This window comes from Cucumis melo, chromosome 4 (assembly GCF_025177605.1).
Source record: "Cucumis melo cultivar AY chromosome 4, USDA_Cmelo_AY_1.0, whole genome shotgun sequence".
Classification (NCBI taxonomy): domain Eukaryota; kingdom Viridiplantae; phylum Streptophyta; class Magnoliopsida; order Cucurbitales; family Cucurbitaceae; genus Cucumis; species Cucumis melo.
In genome coordinates this window covers 3,094,943-3,117,404 of record NC_066860.1, presented here as the reverse complement: position 1 = coordinate 3,117,404, position 22,462 = coordinate 3,094,943, and the positions used below count along the sequence as shown (strand labels likewise).

The window sequence follows — 22,462 nt, the reverse complement described above, 5'->3', positions numbered from 1 at the left end:
ATCCTAATTTATAAATTAGACCCATTTTATTTTATTGCACATTTACTTTCATGCATGTGCACACTACTTTTTCACAATTTATTGTCTATTCTTTAATTCTCAGACAAAACCCAAAAGTTGTTGCTACTATTTTAGCTAAAAACTATCGGTGTTAAAAACAATACTCGAGCTTCTCTACATATTTACTTGGTCTTGCTTCTTGTACTACTTTAAAGTACGTGTAGTTTTGATCAGTGATAATTATAACTTCTATTTGATCGTTATAACTCCCGGTTGTCAAAATGGACTTTTGATAATGTTATTATCCTTATTTATTTAATACTTTTAATGTAAATACCACATCATATAAACTCATAACCATCAAATGAAATGGGCAAAATGAGAAATCGTCGTAATGAAACCCGTTTTGGATAGTTTACGACAATCTAGATCGTCATTTCATTCTACAGTGGTTGGAAAAAAAAATCAAATATTGGAATCTCATTTAATAGTTATTTAATTCTCGATGGTCATGTTTGTTTTCGCAACTAATTTAACATGATTTCACGTTTTCTAATTAAAAGTTAAAAAACAAAAGCAAGTTTTAGAGATTTGTTGAACAATCATGCATGTTTTCCTGTCACCCTCTAACAATTTGGTTTTTTGTTCTTTTGTTAATTAAGCTTATAAAAACCATTTTCACCTCCAAATTTCTTCCTTTACCGACTACTTTTATCCAACGGGTTTTTGGTAGCCATTTGATTTTTACCTACCATTTTTTTTTTATTTTGAATAACGTGTTGGATTTCTTAAATTTTCTTTGCCACAATCAGTATATTGGTTAAGAAAACATTGGAATTATTGGCTAAGTTTCTTTTTATTTTTGAAGGTTAGAAACTTTCTTTTTCTGTTTTTTTCCCTATAAATTGTCTACAAGTTTAAAGGTCTCTTTCGACAAATTTGAAAAACGATACAAACAAAAAATGGGAAAGGAAACAAGAAAAAAAACAATAAAAGAAACTAAAAACTAAATTTAAAATAGTTTGCACCTTTCATAACTAAACCAAAATAAAAAAAATTGACAAAATATTTAGTATTAATTAAGTATAATGAATTTTATTTTTAGTGATTTTATTTACGAAAGGTAAATAGTTTGGTTTTTTTTTTAAAAAAAAACTAAACAAATTCTCATCTAATTAAAACATAGACTCAACAAAAACAAGTATTTAAAACTACTTTTTCTTTAGTTTATAAATTTGGTTTGATTTTTCAAAACATTACTAAAAATAGATAAGTAGAAAAAAATGTTTGTATAAGTAAAGCCATCGAGGAACCTAACTAAAAACCATATTGATTATACATATCGAAACGTTTCTAATAGCAAACAAACGTGAGCTAGTAATTATTTAATTCTAAGTTTACTTTTATTTAATCGTAGAAGAACAAGAAGAGACATTAAAAAAATTGGAAAGATGAAAAATCACAAGTGATGAGTAGCATTTGCCCCATGTGGATGATGGTCTTCCAATTAGTTATTAGAGATATCGAATCTTCGAGCACGACAAGTTAAATCATAGTAACAAAAAATTGCATTTAAAGAAAAAACTACAATAACGTCCCTCTGATGGGAAACTCATAAGTCATCAGTAAAGGTTTGAATTTCATTATTGAAATGATCTCGACCTTCAAACCAATAAAAAAAAAATAATACATTTTATTTTAATCTATAAAAGATAAATATCTATTTCTTGCCACGAGAACACCGTTCAAGAGTTTTTGCATATAAACCATAGTTTCACTGTTGGACTTACGAACCATGGCTCCTAGACCCATTACTTCTATTCTACAAAGGTAAGAGTTTATTAATACCGTCATGAATAGACTAAAGAAAAAATGTTTTTTATTAATTCATTTTTATTTAAAATTATTTTCTAAAAAATTATTTGACATAATCTTTAATTATTTCAAATGTTATTTTGAGTGCTAGAGGAAGCAGTAACCATTTTAATTTTTCTGCTTTTGTTTTTTATGTCTTTTAAATTTTTGTTTATTAAAAACAACCATATATGTCCCGTAATTGATTCTGCTTTTGAAAAAAAAAATGTATTTCTCTTACTTTTTTTTTTCCGTTTTTAAATTGTCTTTGTAATTTTAAAAACAAGTTTCTTGTTTAAAAAAAAAAAAATTAGTTATCAAACATATATGTTTTTTTTCTAAATAATTTTAAAAAACAGAGAAAAGAAAACAAATAAGATACCAATCAGACTCCAAGCACTTCAATTTGGTCTAAAATGACTTTTTCTTCAAAATTAATCTCGAGAAAAATTAAACCAAACATGTCTCATTTTATCAACGGTAGGAAAAGAAAAGGTGTAGTTTATAAAATGCAATGAGTTTTTGTAAAATATCAAAAGATAAAAAAACCATGGAAGAGATAATCATTGTAATGGAAAAACTAAAACGGTTTGTGTGTATTCATCATTACTTTTATCGATTGAGATTCCATTCATTTGAGGTTTTTTTTCAAATTTATAAAAAATTGAAAATATATTATATCTCATATGAAACTAGTGAAAGACAAAATTCATTACACTTTGATAATTTTTCTATGAAATTTAAATATTTTGTTAAATGTTTTATTTTTGACAATTTCTCCATTCATTTTGATTTTTCTTCCATTGTAGTTACTTTTCTTATTCTGATAACTAATATTCGACTATTGAAGTCAAAAGAGAAAAATTTGCACCTCGTTGCCTCTAGATTAAAGAGCTCCAAATGGGGGATGGGAGATGCTTTGATTACACGAAAAACATAGGATGGAGCAGAGAGGATTTTCTCCTCGTTGGCTAAACTAAACGAGGACATGGAGGGATGTTATGTTTCTCCTCCCCCCACCTCACCTCATTTACTAAGATGGGAACTACGTTCTTTTCACGTGGAGATCTTCGTTGCCGCGAAGTTAGAACACCTCATCCTACCCCATGGACAGTACTCGAAACTTTTGTATGCGATGAAGTGCATGCACAAAAGATGAACAAATCCCCGAACCCAATTAATAGATAACTATCAACATTCTCAACAATTATCACATGCCGTAACGGTAATATATAATAAAAACATTAAAAAAATTAAATATTGAAATTTGTAAAAAGCAAAACTCAAAGCCAAATCACACCCTAGTGGTTGTAAGAGTGAGGCACAACCATTATACTACAACTATGTTTTGCTTAAAATTAAGTATTATTTAATATATTGTAATTTGACACTTCAAAACTAATATTAAAATACAAAAACCGATAATATGAGTAGAGCAAGTGCCCTCGCTAGCCCCTACATAATTTTGTTGGAGCTAACAATTGTCTCCTAAGATTTGTTGTGGAGTGACTTTGAAAAGACTATCGTCTTGACCTTTCAATAGGCACAATTTGTTTCATTAAAGAACGTGGGGACGTGTATTAGAATTGTCTTCTTTAAACCATTCGATGATCGAAGCATTTGAGATAAAAAGGTGACTCGCTTTGATACCAACTGAGATTTCAAAGAGTGGTTTATTTCATACAGATTAAGCTATCACACAACACACCCTATCAATCACATAAACAATAACAAATCAACTAAAAATTAAACAACAAAAACACACGAGAGTTTGTAACCCAGTTCGTAAATTCAACACATACATATGAGAGGTAGTGTGCATAGGAAAAATAACTCGTTGATACAATTGAGTCAAGCGATCACAATGTTATACTTATATGTATACAATCAAGATTACAACGACGACCGTAGAGTTAATTCTGTGAACACCCAGCCTCCCCCTAAATGTGATTCCCTCTTTTAAAATTTAAGGCTCCTCTAAGTATATATGGCTATTACTTGCAAAGAACTTTAGCCCCTAAGTATGTGAGACTCCCTTTCACCTAAGTAACTTAGACTCCCCTAAGTGAATGAGAACTCCTTTCTCAAATATGAACCTTAAAGCAAACATCACAACAATTGAATCTGCATAACAATGCAAAGACGAAAGGAAATATTTTGGAGAATTCCCAACAAATGAACCAACAATTGAGACATGATCACTTCGAATCATATTATGAGACAACTGCAAAAACTCTTACAGTGGGCTAGGAAACTCAAACAAATATATTTTACCAACTAGGTAACACACTAATAGGAGCGAAGAAGGTGAGATGGGGGACAAGGTAGAAAGAACAATTAAGAATAAAAAAGTCGTAGATAGTTGAAGGTCAACGGTGGTTGACAAACATTTTCCAGCACGTGACTGACAACAATTGTCGACAGTCACACTACCAACAATCGATCGAAATGTCAACTTTCAATAATGGTAGTTGGCAATCCTTGACGAGTATCAACTTTCAATTAACAACAACAACTACGACCGATTATAACAATACAACATGACTGACGAGTAATAATCAGTCAATGTTGATCGCAACTATGGCCACATGATAGTTGTCGTCGTCGATCACAATGGTAGCACGACCATTGATTAGGGCAGTCGATCGACAACTAGCGACAATTAGAGAACCAATTATGATATATAGAAGATAAACAAAGATTTTGTCTCACACGTGACATTCATTCGAACTCTCCTTCCAAACCCATGAGTTCAAAATATTATTTCCCGAATTTTTATTCCCATGCGACGAACCATGAATTTATCTTTAAGATTACATCCACATTTAATTTTATTATATTCACATACCAATAAACATTCTACAACTGCCAACCAAACCAGAAGGATTATACTAAATAATAAAATTAGTCAAATCAAACATAACTCAACCATCGTATAATCTTAAAATCTTTCTCTCATGAAGAAACACAAAATTAAAATTTAAGAAAATTTCGAAAATAAAATTGGCCTATCCACACATTACAACGATCAAAATTGTATTTTTCGAAGTTAAATTTGGCAAACTTCGTAGGTTAAAGTCAATAATTAAGTAAAGTAAAAACATTAAAAAGAGAAAAGAAAAACCACAAAAAAATTAATCGACAATCAATTAGGGCTAAGTGTTCACTAAAACCACCAAGGCCGTCCGTCCGTCCGTCCGTCCGTCGGTTCAGCAAAAGCACCGTCTGTCACGTTAACCTTTCCCTTCCGTAATATTATTTTGACCACGTCACTTTGTACCCTTCTTTCAAAAGTGCACAACATTCCACCACGCGTTAACTAAATCACGTATACAACACTCTTCTCCTTAAAGTTACAATTGAACCAAAACTCGCCAAGTGGCAGCAGCTCGAAGCGAGTGCGAAATCTCAACCACTTTCAGCGATTGAAATCTCCGGTTCTTTTATGGCGCCTCCGAAATCAAATCTCGGTGGCATTTTCGAAATACTTTTGAAAAAACAAGGGTAAATTACTTTTCCCTTAGAGGAAATAAGCTTTATTTGTTATATTTTTACGTTAAACGGAAACCTTTTTTTTATTTTTTGAAAAAAGGGTTAAATAGAAATTTCACGAAGTCGTGTCTTCTTAGAACTCTCGAAATGGTAATGAATCTCCACCGTTCAATTTCGGAGGATGAATTCTGGCCGTTGATACTCGCCTTGTTGGCCGGCGGAACTTTGAGGTGCATTTAATTATCGAGGACGCGGAAGCAGGAGAGTAAGATTGCCACCATAACATTCCGATCCAGCGGTTCGTATTACAACACGTGGCGGGGCGAGACAGCTTCAATGTTTTTCCTCCAGATTTATGAGTCTTATTATTATTATTATTATTATTTTTCTTTTGTTATTTTCGATATCTAAACCCTTGCTCGGGGAAGGCAAAAGAAACCCTAGCTCCGTCCGTTTCTCACGGTTAAAATTAAAAATATTAGGGCAAAAATTTCAAAAAATTGCCAAAAAATTAATTGGGGGAAATTGTGGAATCTATTAGGGTTTCGAATGAGATGGCTCGGATTCAAGCCCTAATTTACCATTCGGGTTTATGATCGACTCAATTTGTAGACGAAGGGATTTTTTTTTTTGTTTTTTTCGCGGTTCAATCAGTCGAGGTAGGTACATAATTTTTCATTGTCTTTTAATTTTTTTTTTGCCATGAGTTTTGGTTAATCTGAATCCATCTGAGATTAATATGAATGCATGGATAATTGGATTTGATCACTTTGTGTGTCCGTTTGACGGGAATTTTTCATTTTTTTTTTCATTTTTGGCATGGTTTCGGTGGGACAGATCTGAGAAATGTTTATATGCATGTACAATGATGGAACATGAAAATTGGGGGTTTCTGGATTGGGAGTTTTCGTTTGGGGAAGTCGATGGAAAATAGCTTAGAAAACTCACATGGTACTGATATACCGAAGAAATCGAGATCTTTGGATCTCAAGAGTTTGTACGAATCAAAGGTCTCCAAAGAGGTTCAGAATAAGAGGTTGAAGAGAAAGGCCCGGGCAGAGGATGGTGATGGGCAGAAGAACGAGAGGAGAAATAGGAAAAAAGTGTCCCTCAGTAATTTTAGTAGTATTTATAGTAGGAGCAGGAAGAGTTTGGACGAAGTGTATGATGCTGGGCTAGGTTCAAGTGGGCATGATTCAAAGAAGGCCTTAAAGTCAGAGTCAAGAGACAAGTTAAATAGCAGTAGTGAGTTTAACGAAGTTCCACTTATTTTAGATGAAAATGTTATGCACATTCCTAAGCGTAAGAGGGGTGGTTTTGTTAGGAGAAAGAAATCTCTTGATGGTCAGATTTTGAAACCATCTGGGCAATTGGATGCTAAAGCTGGGTCATTGGATGATAAAGCTGGTACTGTGGATCAGATTGCTAAATCTAGTGTCAAAGATTCAAGTGATCAGGTGGAATGCTGTAAGACTAATAGAAAGCTTGCATTCAAAGATTTAAAGGAGAAAGAGCAGAAGGAGTTGAGCTCAGCTCAGCATCTGAAGAAGGAAGATGGGCAGGCTGACCAGTTGACTAGAGAAAATGAATTAAATCCTGCTTCGTGTTTGAAGGAGGAAGGTGAGCATATTGATCATTCAGTTGTAAAGCCTGTAAGTCCGTCATCCAAAAAATCTCAAAAGAATGTCAGGAAAAGAAAGATTTCTGGATCCAGGAGCAAAAGTAATTCAAAGGAGGGTGAGGCATCCATATCACCATCTACTAAGCGGCGTGATGGCTTCCCAGAAGATGATGAAGAGAATCTTGAGGAGAATGCTGCGAGAATGTTATCATCAAGATTTGATCCAAATTGTACTGGGTTTTCGTCAAACACGAAGGGCTCTTTGCCGCCAACAAATGGGTTATCCTTTTTGTTGTCTTCTGGACATGATAATGTTAGTCGTATTTTTAAGCCTGGTTTGGAATCTGCATCAGTTGATGCTGCTGGAAGAGTATTGAGGCCTAGGAAGCAAAGGAAAGAAAAAAAAAGTTCACGGAAAAGACGCCATTTTTATGAAATTTTATTTGGGGACTTGGATGCAGCCTGGGTATTGAACAGGAGGATCAAAGTCTTTTGGCCTTTGGACCAAATCTGGTACTACGGGCTCGTGAATGACTATGATAAAGAAAGGAAGCTTCATCATGTTAAATATGATGACCGTGATGAAGAATGGATTGATCTTCAAAACGAAAGGTTCAAACTGTTGCTGCTTCCTAGTGAAGTTCCTGGTAGGGAAGAACGTAGGAAGTCAGCAGTGGGAAATGATCTTGCTAATGAGAAAGGGAGATCAAGGTCCAGGAAAGGAAAAGAAACCGATGCTGTGATTTTGGAGGATGATTGCAATACTAGTAGCTATATGGATTCCGAGCCAATCATCTCTTGGTTGGCTCGATCTACTAACCGCAACAAATCGTCTCCCTCTCATAATTCAAAGAGGCAGAAAACTTCCAGCTTATCTTCAAAATCAGGGTCCCAGGCAAATGAAAACCCAGCAAATTTACTTGTTAAATCTTCAGGATTGGCAGAAAGATTAGCAGATGTGGATGGACAAGAGAAATCTGCTTCGGAAACAACCACTTGTTCTACGACACGCAAACTTCCGATTGTATATTTTAGGAAAAGGTTCCGCAACATAGGCACTGAAATTCCCCATAAGCGCGAAACAGATTTTGCTTCTAGAAGAACTCATGCTTCTCTTGCCTTTTCTTTTTCTAATGTTGAAATTGATGATGTGGAAGAACCAGATATTTCTCCCAGAAGGTCAGAAGCGCATAGGTTACTATGGTGTGTTGATGATGCTGGGTTATTACAGTTGGCTATTCCATTGATGGAAGTGGGGCAGCTCAGGTTTGAGCTAAGCATTCCGGAATATTCATTCTGGAATGTCACTTCTAGTGCCGAGACTTTTTGGTTATTCCATTTGGCAATGCTCATCCAACATGGTACATTGACCTTACTATGGCCAAAGGTTCAATTAGAGATGTTATTTGTAGATAATGTGGTTGGGTTGAGATTTCTTCTGTTCGAAGGTTGCTTGATGCAGGCAGTGGCTTTCATTTTCCTGGTCCTGAAATTGTTTCAGTCACCTGGTAAACAGGGAAGGTATGCTGATTTTCAATTTCCCATCACCTCCATCAGGTTCAAATTCTCATGCCTTCAGGATATAGGAAAGCAGCTTGTGTTTGCGTTCTATAACTTCTCAGAATTAAAAAATTCTAAGTGGGTTCACCTAGACAGGCTGAAGAAGTATTGCTTAATTTCTAAGCAGCTTCCATTAACCGAATGCACCTACGATAATATCAAAAAGCTTCAAAATAGCAAAACTCAGTTCCGTGCATCTCCATTTTGTGGCCGGTCTTCCTCTGTAAAGGTAGTCATTTAGTCTATATCCTTTCTTTCTTTCTCCATCTTTTATTTTGCTTTCTATGTGTTCTTGTTTTAGATGATTTTTCAATGCAAGGCCATATTTTCAACTTGTAGTAACTCCTTCAATGTTTGTTCTCTAATCAGGGCACACAGAAGATTAGTAGTCTTGGTATCAACCTCAAAGGAGCTGCCTGCGTGAACAGTGGTCACTCTAATTTGTGTTCCAATGAAACAAAAAGAAACTTTCCAGCTTTTGCTATTTCTTTTACTGCTGCACCTACCTTTTTCCTGAGTTTGCATCTCAAGCTGCTTATGGAACGGTGTGTGGCTCATTTAAGTTTGCAACATCATGATTCGATAGAGCATCAGGAAAATTATGGTAGATTGACTGTAGATGATATGTTGACGGATGACTGTGCTAATAGTCTTAGTACGTCATCAAAGGCATCTGATAGATGGAATTCCTGTCCTCAGTCAGATTTAGGGACTGGTATCTCCGATTGTGAGGATGGAGATGGGGTACAGTCCTCTCAGTATAAAAGAAGTACTCCTGTTGCTCCGACTTGTGCAGGGTCTCAGGATACAGACAAGGCCAGCAATGATGTCAAGAGGCGGATTCGACCAGCGGGCAAGAACATATCGGGGAAAACAATGCCTTTACCTAAGGTGGCTAGATCTGATAAAGATTCATTTTTGAATGACCTTAGTGTTGAGATTCCATCATTTCAGCCTTTGGATGGGGAGTTGCACGGCCCTCAGCAGTCCATGGATGTAGGATGGAATGGAAATGCTGGTGTCATTCCCAGCCCTAACCCAACGGCACCACGCAGCACTTGGCATCGAAATAAGAATAACTCAACATCACTTGGATTAGCCTCACATGGATGGTCAGATGGAAAGAGTTCTTTTATCAACAGTTTGGGAAATAGGACCAAGAAACCCCGAACACAGGTGTCTTACTCATTGCCTTTTGGAGGTTTTGATTATAGCTCAAAGAGCAGAAACTCTCACCCTAAAGCAATTCCTTCCAAGCGAATTAGAAGGGCAAGTGAAAAAAGGTCGGATGTGGCTAGAGGATCCAAAAGGAACTTAGAACTACTCTCATGTGATGCGAATGTGTTAATTACACTTGGTGATAGAGGTTGGAGGGAATGTGGAGCAAGGGTGGTATTGGAGGTATTTGATCACAATGAGTGGAAGCTTGCTGTGAAACTCTCAGGAATTACTAAATACTCTTACAAGGCTCATCAATTTTTGCAGCCTGGATCTACAAATCGATACACACATGCCATGATGTGGAAGGGAGGAAAGGATTGGATCCTGGAGTTTCCAGATAGGAGCCAGTGGGCAATCTTCAAGGAGTTGCATGAGGAGTGTTACAATCGAAACATTAGAGCAGCCTCCGTTAAGAATATTCCAATTCCTGGTGTTTGCTTGTTAGAAGAAAATGATGAATATGTAGCAGAAATTGCATATATGCGGAATCCTTCTAAGTACTTCCGGCAGGTAGAAACAGATGTTGAAATGGCTTTGAATCCAGCCCGCGTCTTGTATGACATGGATAGTGATGACGAGCAGTGGATCAAGGATATTGGAACTTCTTCGGAAGTTGGAAGTAATAGTGGCTTGGGGGAGGTTTCAAGTGAGGTGTTTGAGAAGACGGTGGATGCATTTGAGAAGGCTGCATACTCTCAGCAACGTGTTGAGTTCACAGATGATGAGATAGCTGAGGTGATGAATGAAACTTTGTTGTCAGGTTTGACGAAGGCCATTTTTGAGTATTGGCAGCAGAAAAGGAGGCGGAAGGGAATGCCTTTAATTCGACATCTTCAGGTAGCTGTTAGGTCTTTAAATTCCAGAATATTATGAGTTTCTGCCTTTTCTGCCCATTCCTTGCCTACTGCCACTGCTTTGATAGAATTAGTAATATTGATGATAATGATAATAATAAGAAATTGATAACAATCTCCGACTCCTGTGAGATCATAAAATGAAAAAGAGGCAGACTGACATTCCCTACCCTTTTTTCTCATCTTCTCTCTCCTAGCTTTTGTTGATCTCCAGTTTGTTATGTATGTTCTTTTAGAGATGGATACGGAACTTTTCTTTGAGGAAATGAAAAGAGACTAGTACTCTGAAATACAAAAGGATACTACCAAAGCATAGCGTAAATAACTTACCACAAGGGACTAAATTAAAGGCAAAAGCCTGAAAACTTGAGTAATAAAATAAAGCATAACAGAATGAAAAATTAAACATAAGGCTAAACTTGAACTTTCGTAGTGCTTCGCTTAGCATCCAGGAGTTCAACTTGAATTAGAGAGTATTTATTTTTCCAGCTTAATAGATTCCTCAGTTAAGTTTTCTTCTTTCTGCATTTTTGTTCTTGTTCCTGTTCTCTGTTTTTCCATTTCATTATATGCTTTTGGTGGATATGGTTGTAAAGGCTTAGACTGGCCTAGAATGTTCTTCTGTAATTGTGGAGATGATGCTGATGCTGATGCTAAAGGTGTGTCAACCTAGTCGAGATGTCTGGGTGCATCTGCTGATCCAATTCTCTACCGTTCATAGTATAATTCTCTTGTATTATGAGCTTTTGTTTCATTATTAAATTTATATTAATAGAATCGATTCCTTTTAGAAAAACACATAAGACTAAAATTCAACGGAACAGAAGTAAAATATTACTTGCTATGTCAGTGTTATTTTCTTATTTTGTGCACAATATTACTTTGTATATATTTAAATTGACAATAGGAAAATGCGTCTTGTCCTCTTTCCAGCCTCCTCTTTGGGAAACCTATCAACAGCAATTAAAAGATTGGGAGTGTACAATTAACAAAAGCAACACCAGTTTCTGCAATGGATATCATGAGAAGGCTGCATCAGTTGAGAAACCACCAATGTTTGCATTCTGTTTGAAACCCCGAGGCTTGGAAGTCTTCAATAAAGGCTCTAAGCAAAGGTCGCACCGGAAGTTTTCGGTGTCTGGTCATAGCAATTCCATCGCTTATGATCATGAAGGATTGCATGGTTTTGGTAAATTCTGTTGTCCATTTTTTTCAATCCATCTAATTACTGTTGTTTATCTCGGATGGCATTGTAGAGCTTCTTTTGTAGTTATCGATTTTCTTGACTTGGCTTTACAGTTTGAGTTGGTTTGTTGTATCAGGTAGAAGATTGAATGGGTTTAGCCTTGGGGACGATAAGATGGCCTATATTGGCCATAACTATGAGTTTTTGGAAGATTCTCCTTTGATTCACACGTCGTCCAGTTTATTTTCGCCACGACTTGAAGGCGGCATTTTGAGTAATGATGGGTTGGAGAGGAATTTTCTACCAAAACTTCACAAGAGCAAGTCCAGGAAGTATGGGGCATGGGCTTCTCCATACGACTCGGGGATGGCTTCCTTCAATCAGAGAATGATTGGAAAGAGAGACGGGCTAAATAGGTGGAACAATGGTTATTCTGAGTGGTCAAGCCCACGGCGTTATCCATTTGATGGGTCTCAAAGGCAGATCCTCGAACAATTGGAAGGTTCCGATGTTGACGAGTTCAGGCTCCGCGATGCATCTGGTGCTGCTCAACATGCACGCAATATGGCTAAGCTCAAGAGAGAGAAGGCCAGGCGATTGCTATACAGAGCGGACCTTGCGATTCACAAGGCAGTGGTTGCTATCATGACCGCTGAAGCAATGAAAGCTGCTTCCGAGGATGACTCCAATGGTGATGGATAAAGAAGCGAAGAGAACGCGAAACCTGATGACCACCACAACTTCCTCTGATTGCTCGAGCTCACTGAATTTTACGCCAAGATGGCAAGCGGATTAGGTTCGACGATTTTGTTAGTGCTGGGTTTTGTTTACTTTTGTCAATGGTACAGCCTCTTTTTTTTCGATAATGTGCAGATTTAATTGCAAACTTCTGACACGACAAACGCGAGCCGTACGGTGATTGAGAATTTGTTGCTACAGCTTCCCAGATCCACAAGGAAGGTTTTTTAGGCCAGCATGATTGAGAGGAGTCCCCTCATTTCAGTGCAAAACATTGTACTGAATGAATCAAGTTTAGGTGGGGTTGTATGGAATTTTTTAGGGTTCCCCATATTTGTACAGTTTTTCCCCCATCTTACCCTGTTATTTTCTCACTTTGCCCCCTAAAAGCTCCCCTTTTCTCTCCTTAACCCCCTTCAGTTTCTAAAGTGTTCCATCCATCAAATGAGCATCTTTAGCTTAAATAATACATCATCTCTTCAATGCCATTGCATATTTCTCTGTATATACGAACTCTACTGTTTATGCTATATTACTACTCTGATGATGCTTCTCAGAGATTTATTTTTCCACAAATTATTCCTATTTTTTGAGTTCTACAGACAATTGTTGATTGTAAAGTATTGATTGAGATTACAAGCTTCTTAAGCAATATTTTTATCTTTTGCAAGTTGTTTAGGAGAAGTTTATTAAATAATCGTTTTGTGTTTGGTCTTCTATTTATAGAAAAATCATTTGTCTTGAATTTTCTTTTGTACCAAAATTAGGTTATGTTTTCTAATATATTTTGAACAAGTTGGATAATTGTGTTTGTTTGTTCATTTGGAGTTAGATGAGTTTGTTAAGAAGTTCAAAATGTTTTCCAATATTTTATTTATTCTAGCTCTAAAGAACCCATAAAATGTATCATTGTCCTAGACTGTTAAAGAACATTTTTATCCTTGAGTTCCAAAATCTATTAAAAGAAAATATTTAAGAGAGATTTTTTTGATTTAATCGATATCGGTTAATACATAAAATTTATACACGGTTGTAAATAGAAACAACAATCTTTAATTTTTTTATACAATTGTGAAGCATAAAATCATTTTTTGGTTTTCATTTCTAGGACAAATTCGGTCTGCAATAGGTTATGTACTGTTACGACTGTATAACACTAACACTTGTTATACTAATTTTTTTTTAATTTAAATTAATTAAATATTTCATTGCAAAGAGGTAACGATGTTAAATAGCTATGATACATTGTATAAAAGTTAGAAAATAAAGGCTTGAAAAAAGCCCTTCTCTTATCTCTTTTTATTATTATCTTCCTTTTATAGATATATAATTTCATTATATTGAAATAAATAATTATCTAAATATATCGATGCATATCTATTAAATTGATAAAAAAACATTTTTTTATTAAAATTTCCATTTAGATAAATTAGATAAGGACTCAAAAGAATAGGTATCTTCGATCCTAATATATAACTAATAACAATATATTAAAGATTTATAAAAATATTTATAAATAAAAAGAAAATACTTTTTTTTTATTTTATTTCATCCAAAAATGTATATTTTTATTTTTTATTTAAAAATGTTTTTGAAAAGAAAAATAGAAACAAAGAATCCCAAGGCCAAAAACTTAGCAACCAACCGTTAATAACGGCCTCTTCACGTATACATGTCTAAACCGTTTTCTCTCGCCCTTTGTCCCAGCTTTTCTTTGCGATTTAGCTCGTTTCTCTGTTCTTCTTACTCTCTTTCGCAATTGCCACCTTCCCTTTGCCATTTCCTTCTTAATTTCCATCGACGATCAGGTAGTACATTCTCGCCATTGCATTTTGAATTTGTTTCGTTCCAGGAAGAAATCGAGGAATTAATTGGAAAGAAAGGCCAAATTTTGTATAATGAATCCTGTTTGGACGACGTTTTTCCTCTGATTATTTGTTTTTTCGTTCTTAGAGAGATTGTTTTGCGTGTATTTTGGTCGATTTGATTTCTTTTGAATTTGTGATTTGTTGGAAGTGACGTTTTTACTTTTCTTTTTTTTTGAAGAAGAAGATTTGAAGTTTGAAACATGGCAAGTCGCGTCAAGGAAGAAGAGCGAATTGAAAGGACCCTACGTAATCTTTTGAAACTTCCAGAGAATCGAAGATGTATTAACTGCAATAGTTTGGTATGAGAATTCCTTACCTATTTGTTCATTCGCTTGAGGAATCAGAAATTCGGAGATTAATAAAATGTAAACTGGGTTTTTTTCTTTAATCAGTGAAATTTCCCTCCAATTAAAGTTGAAGCGGCATATTTAGGTTCCAATTCATATGTGGTAACTGGTAACTTGGAATAGTGCTAAGCTGTATTAAGGATTTTTGGCCATTTTGTTGGTGAATGTAATTTAAAGCAGAGAAACTACAGGTTGCTAATTAATGAGAGAAATGGCCAATGTGAGCTTTTAGTGGTATTGGAAAATTCGGTACCCAAACTTGAGCCAAATAATCGATCAAATTGATTCATTTGGATAATGTCTCAGAAATCCATGTACAACTAGATTTCAATTTGATTTATAATGTTAATCTTAGTGTGAATATATAGAGGAAAAAGCTACAAATATTTCCCCAGGCTATTGTTACATGATTACTTTAAAGTCAGAAGTTGAATGCAATACTGATTGCCATCTGCTTGAGCTTCACTCTTCGCAGGATGTTTGAGTGGTTGAATATGTTATCATGAGCTATCGAGTTAACAATGCATCAGCTACTAATTAACCAAAATTATTCTTTGTAGCAAACTGTTAATTTATTGAGAGCATATGCAACTTGAGTTTTATTTGGACACTGATATCTGGTTCTATACAATTCATAACTGAAGCTTGAGCACAATCCTTCCTTCTGTTTATATTTATGAATTTAATCTATGACATTTATATTTTATTTTTACATGAATATCCTTCAACAGGGACCGCAATACGTCTGTACAACATTCTTGACATTTGTCTGTACAAATTGTAGTGGAGTACAGTAAGTATTGAAATGACTGTTTAATTATCTGTATATGTGGATATTCTCGGTTCCATCCCTCTTTCTTTTATTATACTTTTTTATAACCAATGTGTATATGAATTTGAAGAGATACTCTGCAATTGCTTATCTTGGTTCAATTTTATGCTCTCCAGTCGCGAGTTCACTCACAGAGTGAAGTCAGTGTCAATGGCAAAATTCACGGCAGAAGAGGTGGTTGCTCTTCAAGCTGCGGGAAATCAGGTCAGATGCCGTTGCCTTGATGTTCGCTTATTATTTCTCATCCATTGTTGAGACCCCTTTTGCCACTAACTTTAAGCTGTACTTACATAGAGAGCACGGGAGATATATTTAAAAACATGGGATCCCCAGCGTCATTCTTATCCAGAAAACAGGTTATTGAACTCACTATACACACACACAAACACATGCTGTAATTGGCTATAATCTCTCCTAATTCCCATATTTTTCTCGCAGCGATCTCCATCGGCTTCGGAACTTCATCAAGCATGTTTATGTTGATAGGAAATACTCGGGTGAGAGAGGTGTTGATGAGCTCCCTAGGTTGAGACTTGTAAGCTCTTTTCTAATGCGTTTACTCATTTTGGTTAACATTCATTTTGCTTGTTGCTATTCTCCTAATTCACGTATTTGAATTACTTTTATTTCCTTTTAAGCTCAATGATAGAGAAAATTGTTTCATGTGCATGCGGTCCTCTTCCCTGCAGCTTTTAAATTTATCTTTCAACTCTTGTTTATTTTGTGCTTTCATCTTGGCATTTTGCATCTGAGGAAAGTTCTCTTCGCTATAAGCATTTTTTGGATTTAAACCAACAATGACGAATAATTCTCTATTCTGGAGGCTGTTAGTAAAATCGGTTCCACATGTTGACAGAATGTTTCATATAATACAGACTGAAAAGGACACATCCCAAGAAAGGAGAAAGGTTGCTCCATATTGTGGTGGATTACAGAACTTGCAAGTTGAAATGCCAAGATCGAGTTCAAAGAGGGAAACCAGGAGTCCAATTTTTTACTATGATGAGAGAAGCAGTCCTCGGTATTCAAAAGAAAACAACAGATATGGAGGCTATAGGAGAAGCTTTACACGCATTGAGGTTGTAGATGACAGAATCAAAGATGATAAACCTGGAATTTGCAGGCTCTCAAATGGAGATAGCAAGGCGGTTATCAAGTTGAGTCGCAGTCAGGAAAATTTAGCGAAGTCTTCTTTTGCAGTTGAATTTAATAATAAAGTTACGACTGGCAAAAAGGAACCTACACGAAGAGTTGAGGAAGATGCAAGAACCAATAAAGGAATAGACGCTGGCGGTTCTGATCAGGTTTGTAGCTTATAAAGTTGCTGGATATTTGAGTGTTCTTGTTCATTCCAATTAGGGGTATTATTAGTTCTATAATGCAAATTTTGCAGAATGTTGAGCAAAATACTTGGCATACTATAAGCTGCGTACTGCGTTTCTGCATGCAATTTTCTTTTCAAATCAAGTTTAAGATTAGTTGTTCCCCTTCTACACAATAAACCATGCTTAGATTCTAGATTTGATCTTTCAAATGGTTGGGTTTGTAATTTCTTTACACAGAAACTGGACCTTTTAGTATTAGCTTATACTTCAATTTTCAAATTGACTTCTTCCATTACCAGAATGTTGTTTGTGTTAATCCCGTGGAAACTAAAAGAGACAACATAGAGAGCCTAATTGATCTTAGCATCAGCTCCGAGCCTTCTGATGCCACTGCCGCTTCATCACAGACCCAACAGATGCCTCCATCTAACAATGACAACTGGAACGCCTTTGAGCCATCTTCAACGAAAAGCACTTCAACAGCCCCCAATGCAAATACTCTGGAAGCTTTGCTTTTTGAATTAACAGTACCATCAACTGGAGCTGATAAAAATCCGACTGATGGACCTGCAAATGCTTGCACTCCAGCAACTCCTTCTGGAAGTACTCTTACCCCAGATTTCACTATGGGGCAGACAGTACTACCAATCAGCGTTGAAGCTTCTGTAGCTGAGACTAAGGAAAGTGTAGCGTTGCAAACTTCTAATGCAAGCCCTCCGCAACTCACTTCCAACAAGGGTGGCGATATTGGACTACAAGTCATTAATGGACAGCAGCTTCCAAGCACGCAGCAAAAACAGATTTTTAATTATCCTTCTGCAGATTTTGATTTGAATTCACAACTGATGACTCCAGCTGCTGTTCCAAATTTTGAAGTGAGTTGCTTGATGTGAGTTTCCTATCTGAAGAAATTAAGCTCAAATATGCCTTAAATTTTCTTAACATATTGCTGCTTTTGTGGCTACATCTATTTGCTGCAGTGGACTTCTTCATCGGGATCAAATGCTCAAGGATATTCAAGTGTTTCAACTGACAAGATAGTTGCTGCAGATTCTAAACCAGCTCAGGGTGCCACTATTGGAGTTGGATCCCAACCTCCATCTTTGGAAAAGAGTTCTTCTACTGGAAGAAAGGAACTTCCTCTGGTATTGAGTTTAAATATGATTCATTCATCACTGATGCTCTTCTCTAATGATATACATATACTTCTTGTTGCAGGACCTTTTTACTGCTAACTACCCTCAAGTTCGCAGCTCACATCCAGGTTGGCAGACTGGAACTCAACATGTGATGGGTCAAAACTTGCAGTATTATCCTACCCCAGTGGTATATAAAGCAAAGTGATGGTGTTGCGTGTGTTATGTTTATCTCATCTTCTTTTCCCTTCAAAAATACATAATAGATAGGTAACCTATCATCTCTGTTTGCAGGCTGCAAGACCAACAAACCCATTTGATCTTGATGATGAAAAGAGTAAATTTTACCCACAGGTATGAACAATAATCAAACGTTTAATGATTTTTCTCTTTCCCTTCGTTTCATCCACTAGTAGCCTTTTTGCATCTGACAAATTTAGAAAATACTTCTCACTCAGAAGAGAAGTTAGTTCTGGATTGGAAGAAGCGAGCTTTTCTCCACGTGTATTTTTGTATAGCATTCATGTGCAGATATTAGGGTTCGTTATAAAAATATATAACTTACCGGAAATGTGGCAGTTTGATTCATGCCATTTAACCATGAAAGAAGATACATCAGAATTATATTAGCACAATATGCATTCCTCATGCATTGAGTAGCTTTTATGACTCTTGTTGTAAACTTGTTCCATTGGCAAGTGATTTCTCAAAGTGAATGCTTGGAAGTACTTGGGCAAAATTGTATAGAGACAGTGGTGAAATTCAGTTTTTGTTGGGCTGAAATTATTTAGTATTCGTGGATTAAGGTTCCTGATATTCTTTATGGATTACATAGTAATGTTAATATTACTTGGATAATTTTTGAGGAATATTCTAATTATATAAAACATAAACTCACTGAAAATTGAGCTCTCTTCCATGGCTTTCCACCATTCAGTTATCACTACTTTACTGCTATTTTAAGTTGTCACTACTCAATTTACTATGGTTTTCCCATTCCATAGCTTACATGAACAAATTAGAGTTGAGTCATTTGTTGTTATTTAAATAGTGTTGTGAAGAAATGGACACTGAAGGAGGAGAGAAGAAAGAAACAAACTTTTACTAAGAATGTACAAATATGGACACTTTTGCGAGAACCTATCACTCTCTCAAAGCTCATTCACTCACTTCCACTCTAAGTTTGACTAACTTTCTTGTTTTGCTTTCTTCCTTTCTTTGCTTACTTTACAAATGAGGGCATTATCTCCAGCATGAGATCGTTGAGCTTAAGTTAGAGGATTTTTCTAAGCTTTTCTAGGATTTAAAATATTTTAGATATTTCAATGAAGTTTATCATTATCTAATGGAATTCCTTCCTTGAAGTCCAAAGAAAGCATAGGAGATTTGTAGATCTTTTATTTGAGATATGTATTTACTATCTTCTAGACAAATCTGGGGATGTCTTATACTGGCACTCGCTATGTGTAGATATGTTAAGAATGTTCTAGAATAGTTAGTGTGCTCCTAATCGAAACTAGTGATGCTATTTCGTTCTACCATTTTGCAGAGTGCTCGTGCTAGCATGCCCCCTCTTACTGGCTTAACGGAGAGATATGGCTATCAACCCGAAGCCCAATATTCAGGTTAAGATCCTTCGTCTCCTTCATTTTCTGTACTTTCACTCACTTTCAAATCCTTCAGAGCCTCATTTTCCTTTAAAAAAATCTCAGGTACATACGTGGGGCAACAAGTCTACGGGAGTATTCCGTCTTTGAGGTATGTTCTGTTTATGCCGATCTTAAATTGCGTTAGTGTACTTTTCTCTTCAGCTATGTTAATTTCCCTTCAGCTTCGCTCCCAAATATTTTTCTAGTTAGAAACATCTCTCCTGGTTATGGAATTTGGGCTTCCCAAGGATCCTTTTGGGAGAAAACAAGCTTCAATTTTATATAATGTTTCTATTCAGCTTATGTCCTTAAATAGAATGCGTTCACATGCAATTCCTATTAGTTTGTCAATTTGTCTGCTTCATTATTATATCAACTTGGTCTTTATTGAAAATTTTCTGTTGCCTTTTTTATTCTTTACTTATTCATTTCTTATGTCACTTTAATCGATGTATCGTCAAAAGACCCGCATCATTTCTAAATGTTGGTGATACATTTATGAATATGACATAACTTTTATATTGTTATACTGTTTAGAATTTTTGTACCTTCTATTGAATACATATATCATACAAATACTTATTTTTAAATTTATCTACTACAACTGCACGGTGAGAGATCGAACCTTCAACCTCAAGAAAAGAATGTTATGCCATTAATCGTTGAGCTAAGCTCACTTTGATAATATAAACGTTTATCAATATGTTGTTAATGTTGCCAAAAGTGAGCTTAGTTTAGTTTTATTGACATGACCTCCATTCTCATATGTCGGAGGTTCAATCCCCCACCATCGGTCGATGTACTAAAAAGGGGTTGTCAATGACTAAATAGAAGTAACCAAAGAAAAAAACTCTAAAATATATATCTACCTTTTAAGATAATTACAACAACGGAAGTTCGAGGGGTTTGAACTTTGATTTCCATATGGAATTTTTGTGTTTCTGCAGACCCCAGGGAGTAGGAAACTTCGGATCATCCTCGTTCCCAAGTCCTTTTGGCTCCTTCAATAACACAACTCAGCAGCCGAGTAGCAGATCATACCCAGCACCTAACAACACGAATCCAACTGCTCCTTCGTTTCGCAATAATCCCTTTGGATAGACTTTCACTTCACTTCACAAAGCCTTTCGCTGTACGTACGTCTCAATATATCAGGCCATCTCCTTCCTATCTTTTTAATCTAAATGAGAGTTTTTAATTCCATCAAAGTCTTAGGATGTGAGTGGCTGTGTAAATTAATTAGAGTGCAATGTACAGATTCACCCAAGGTCATATAGAAAACTAACCATATGACACCGATTTCATAAGTTGGTTTTATGCATAATTTGATTGTTTTCATTTTGAGATAATCACTAATTTTTAAGACGTATATCTCTTGACTCGATCTCCTTGTAGAAGCTTGTATGAATTTAACGTGTTTGTAAGTTGCTAAGTTGTGATCATTGTAACGTTGTTTGTTTCTCTTGTTGAAATTAAAATAGAGAAACTAAGTGTGATCGTTCTTGTAACTTCGTTGATCTTTTTCTAGCGTGTGTTTGTAACTAACTTTGTTGCTCAACCTTCATCTTCATCTAGTTTGAAAGATAATGAAGCTTTTTGGCTTTCATTTTACCCTATTATTGAGTCCATTTTTCTTTATGGGGATTATTGTCGTAAGTTTGTTTAGTTTTAATGAAGTTGTTTAAAATAAACAGAAAGTAAAAACTATTTATGTTCATTTCAATGAACTAAAACTATGTCATTGATGTGGAAAAAGATTATATTTTATTAAGATGATTTTGATGCATACGATACAAAAAGTTACCTTCATTGCCAATAAGAGGTTAGTTCATTTAGTACTTGCATATATTTGAGGACCAAGTGGGCTCGGAATTTATTCTCGTCAATTTGAATGTAGTTTGATGAACTCCAAATATAATTTTTATAGACATTTGATTACATGGTACTCCTCAATATTACAAAATAACTCAATTCATCACGTTTATTAGTATATAAATAAATTTCGTAATTTTTATTGATCGAGAAAGGTTATCGTTGTTGTTTTCGGTTAGATATAAGTCTGACGAAGTTATACGATGATACTAAAAATCATACATTTTGAAAAAAAGAAAAAAAAAAAAAGATAGAGGACTCTAATATTCTATTGACTGAGAAAGAAGTTGGCTAAAATTGATAGTATTTGATAAGTTTACCATCAAAATTAGTATTTTCTTTTTTAAAAATAGTGAATTGCAAATAATTAATATCTGAAAAATAAATTATAATGTTTAAAGATTAAAAAAAGTGTTAACAAGGTTTATATCTTTAAACTATAAAATCTTATATTTAATTCAAAGGACAATTTTTACGGTAAGAATTAAATTGTTACAAACTTGAAAGTACATAGTTTAAATCGTTAAACGACTAAATTACTCCAAAATTAAAAGTAGGGTGATTAAATTGTAACAAACCAAAATTTAGAGACTACGTTATTATTTTCAGTAAAATTTGAGACCAAAAGAATTACTTTTTAAAATAAAAAATAAAAGTATATAGATAACAAATTTTATTTTGATGTAAAAAAAAAAAGATACATCTATTAATGTATATCACTAAGTATTAAGGTAGGTCCATCATATATAAAAAAATATAATTTTACAATACTTATAAGTATTTCGAGCACCGAACTTTTTCGTTCGAAAGAAAAAGCTTAAATTATATTCTAGTCTCCGAAATTTGTAACTTTTTATTTTTGGTTTTTAGATTTTAATAGACGTTTTTATTTTGGTCCTTGTTGTTA

General features: G+C 35.1%; 2 protein-coding genes across 6 annotated transcripts; both read left to right on the top strand.

The window, feature by feature from the left end:
• Positions 1-5,747: 5,747 nt before the first annotated feature.
• LOC103503793 (uncharacterized) lies at positions 5,748-13,102 on the top strand. 3 transcript variants are annotated; one of them, XR_007820215.1, is made up of 6 exons: positions 5,748-6,005; positions 6,184-8,756; positions 8,897-10,585; positions 11,536-11,791; positions 11,925-12,584; positions 12,662-13,102. XR_007820215.1 is itself a non-coding variant. In XM_008468141.3 (5 exons), exons 2-5 carry the CDS (start codon positions 6,222-6,224, stop codon positions 12,488-12,490), a joined length of 5,046 nt encoding a protein of 1,681 aa, XP_008466363.3. In that variant the 5' UTR covers positions 5,748-6,005; positions 6,184-6,221; the 3' UTR covers positions 12,491-13,102. The 3 variants fall into 3 exon arrangements, 2 of the variants coding, with proteins under 2 accessions (XP_008466363.3, XP_050939615.1); XM_008468141.3 differs by having other exon boundaries at positions 11,925-13,102; XM_051083658.1 differs by having other exon boundaries at positions 5,754-6,009; positions 11,925-13,102.
• Positions 13,103-14,176: 1,074 nt separating this feature from the next.
• Positions 14,177-21,067, top strand: LOC103503792 (UBA domain-containing protein 3). 3 transcript variants are annotated; one of them, XM_008468137.3, is made up of 14 exons: positions 14,177-14,334; positions 14,573-14,693; positions 15,473-15,534; positions 15,690-15,777; positions 15,868-15,929; positions 16,012-16,108; positions 16,449-16,877; positions 17,198-17,773; positions 17,879-18,043; positions 18,117-18,224; positions 18,329-18,388; positions 19,584-19,659; positions 19,747-19,792; positions 20,631-21,067. In XM_008468137.3, exons 2-14 carry the CDS (start codon positions 14,595-14,597, stop codon positions 20,782-20,784), a joined length of 2,022 nt encoding a protein of 673 aa, XP_008466359.2. In that variant the 5' UTR covers positions 14,177-14,334; positions 14,573-14,594; the 3' UTR covers positions 20,785-21,067. The 3 variants fall into 3 exon arrangements, with proteins under 3 accessions (XP_008466359.2, XP_050939614.1, XP_008466360.2); XM_051083657.1 differs by having other exon boundaries at positions 14,183-14,334; positions 14,579-14,693; XM_008468138.3 differs by having other exon boundaries at positions 14,185-14,334; positions 14,576-14,693.
• Positions 21,068-22,462: the final 1,395 nt, after the last annotated feature.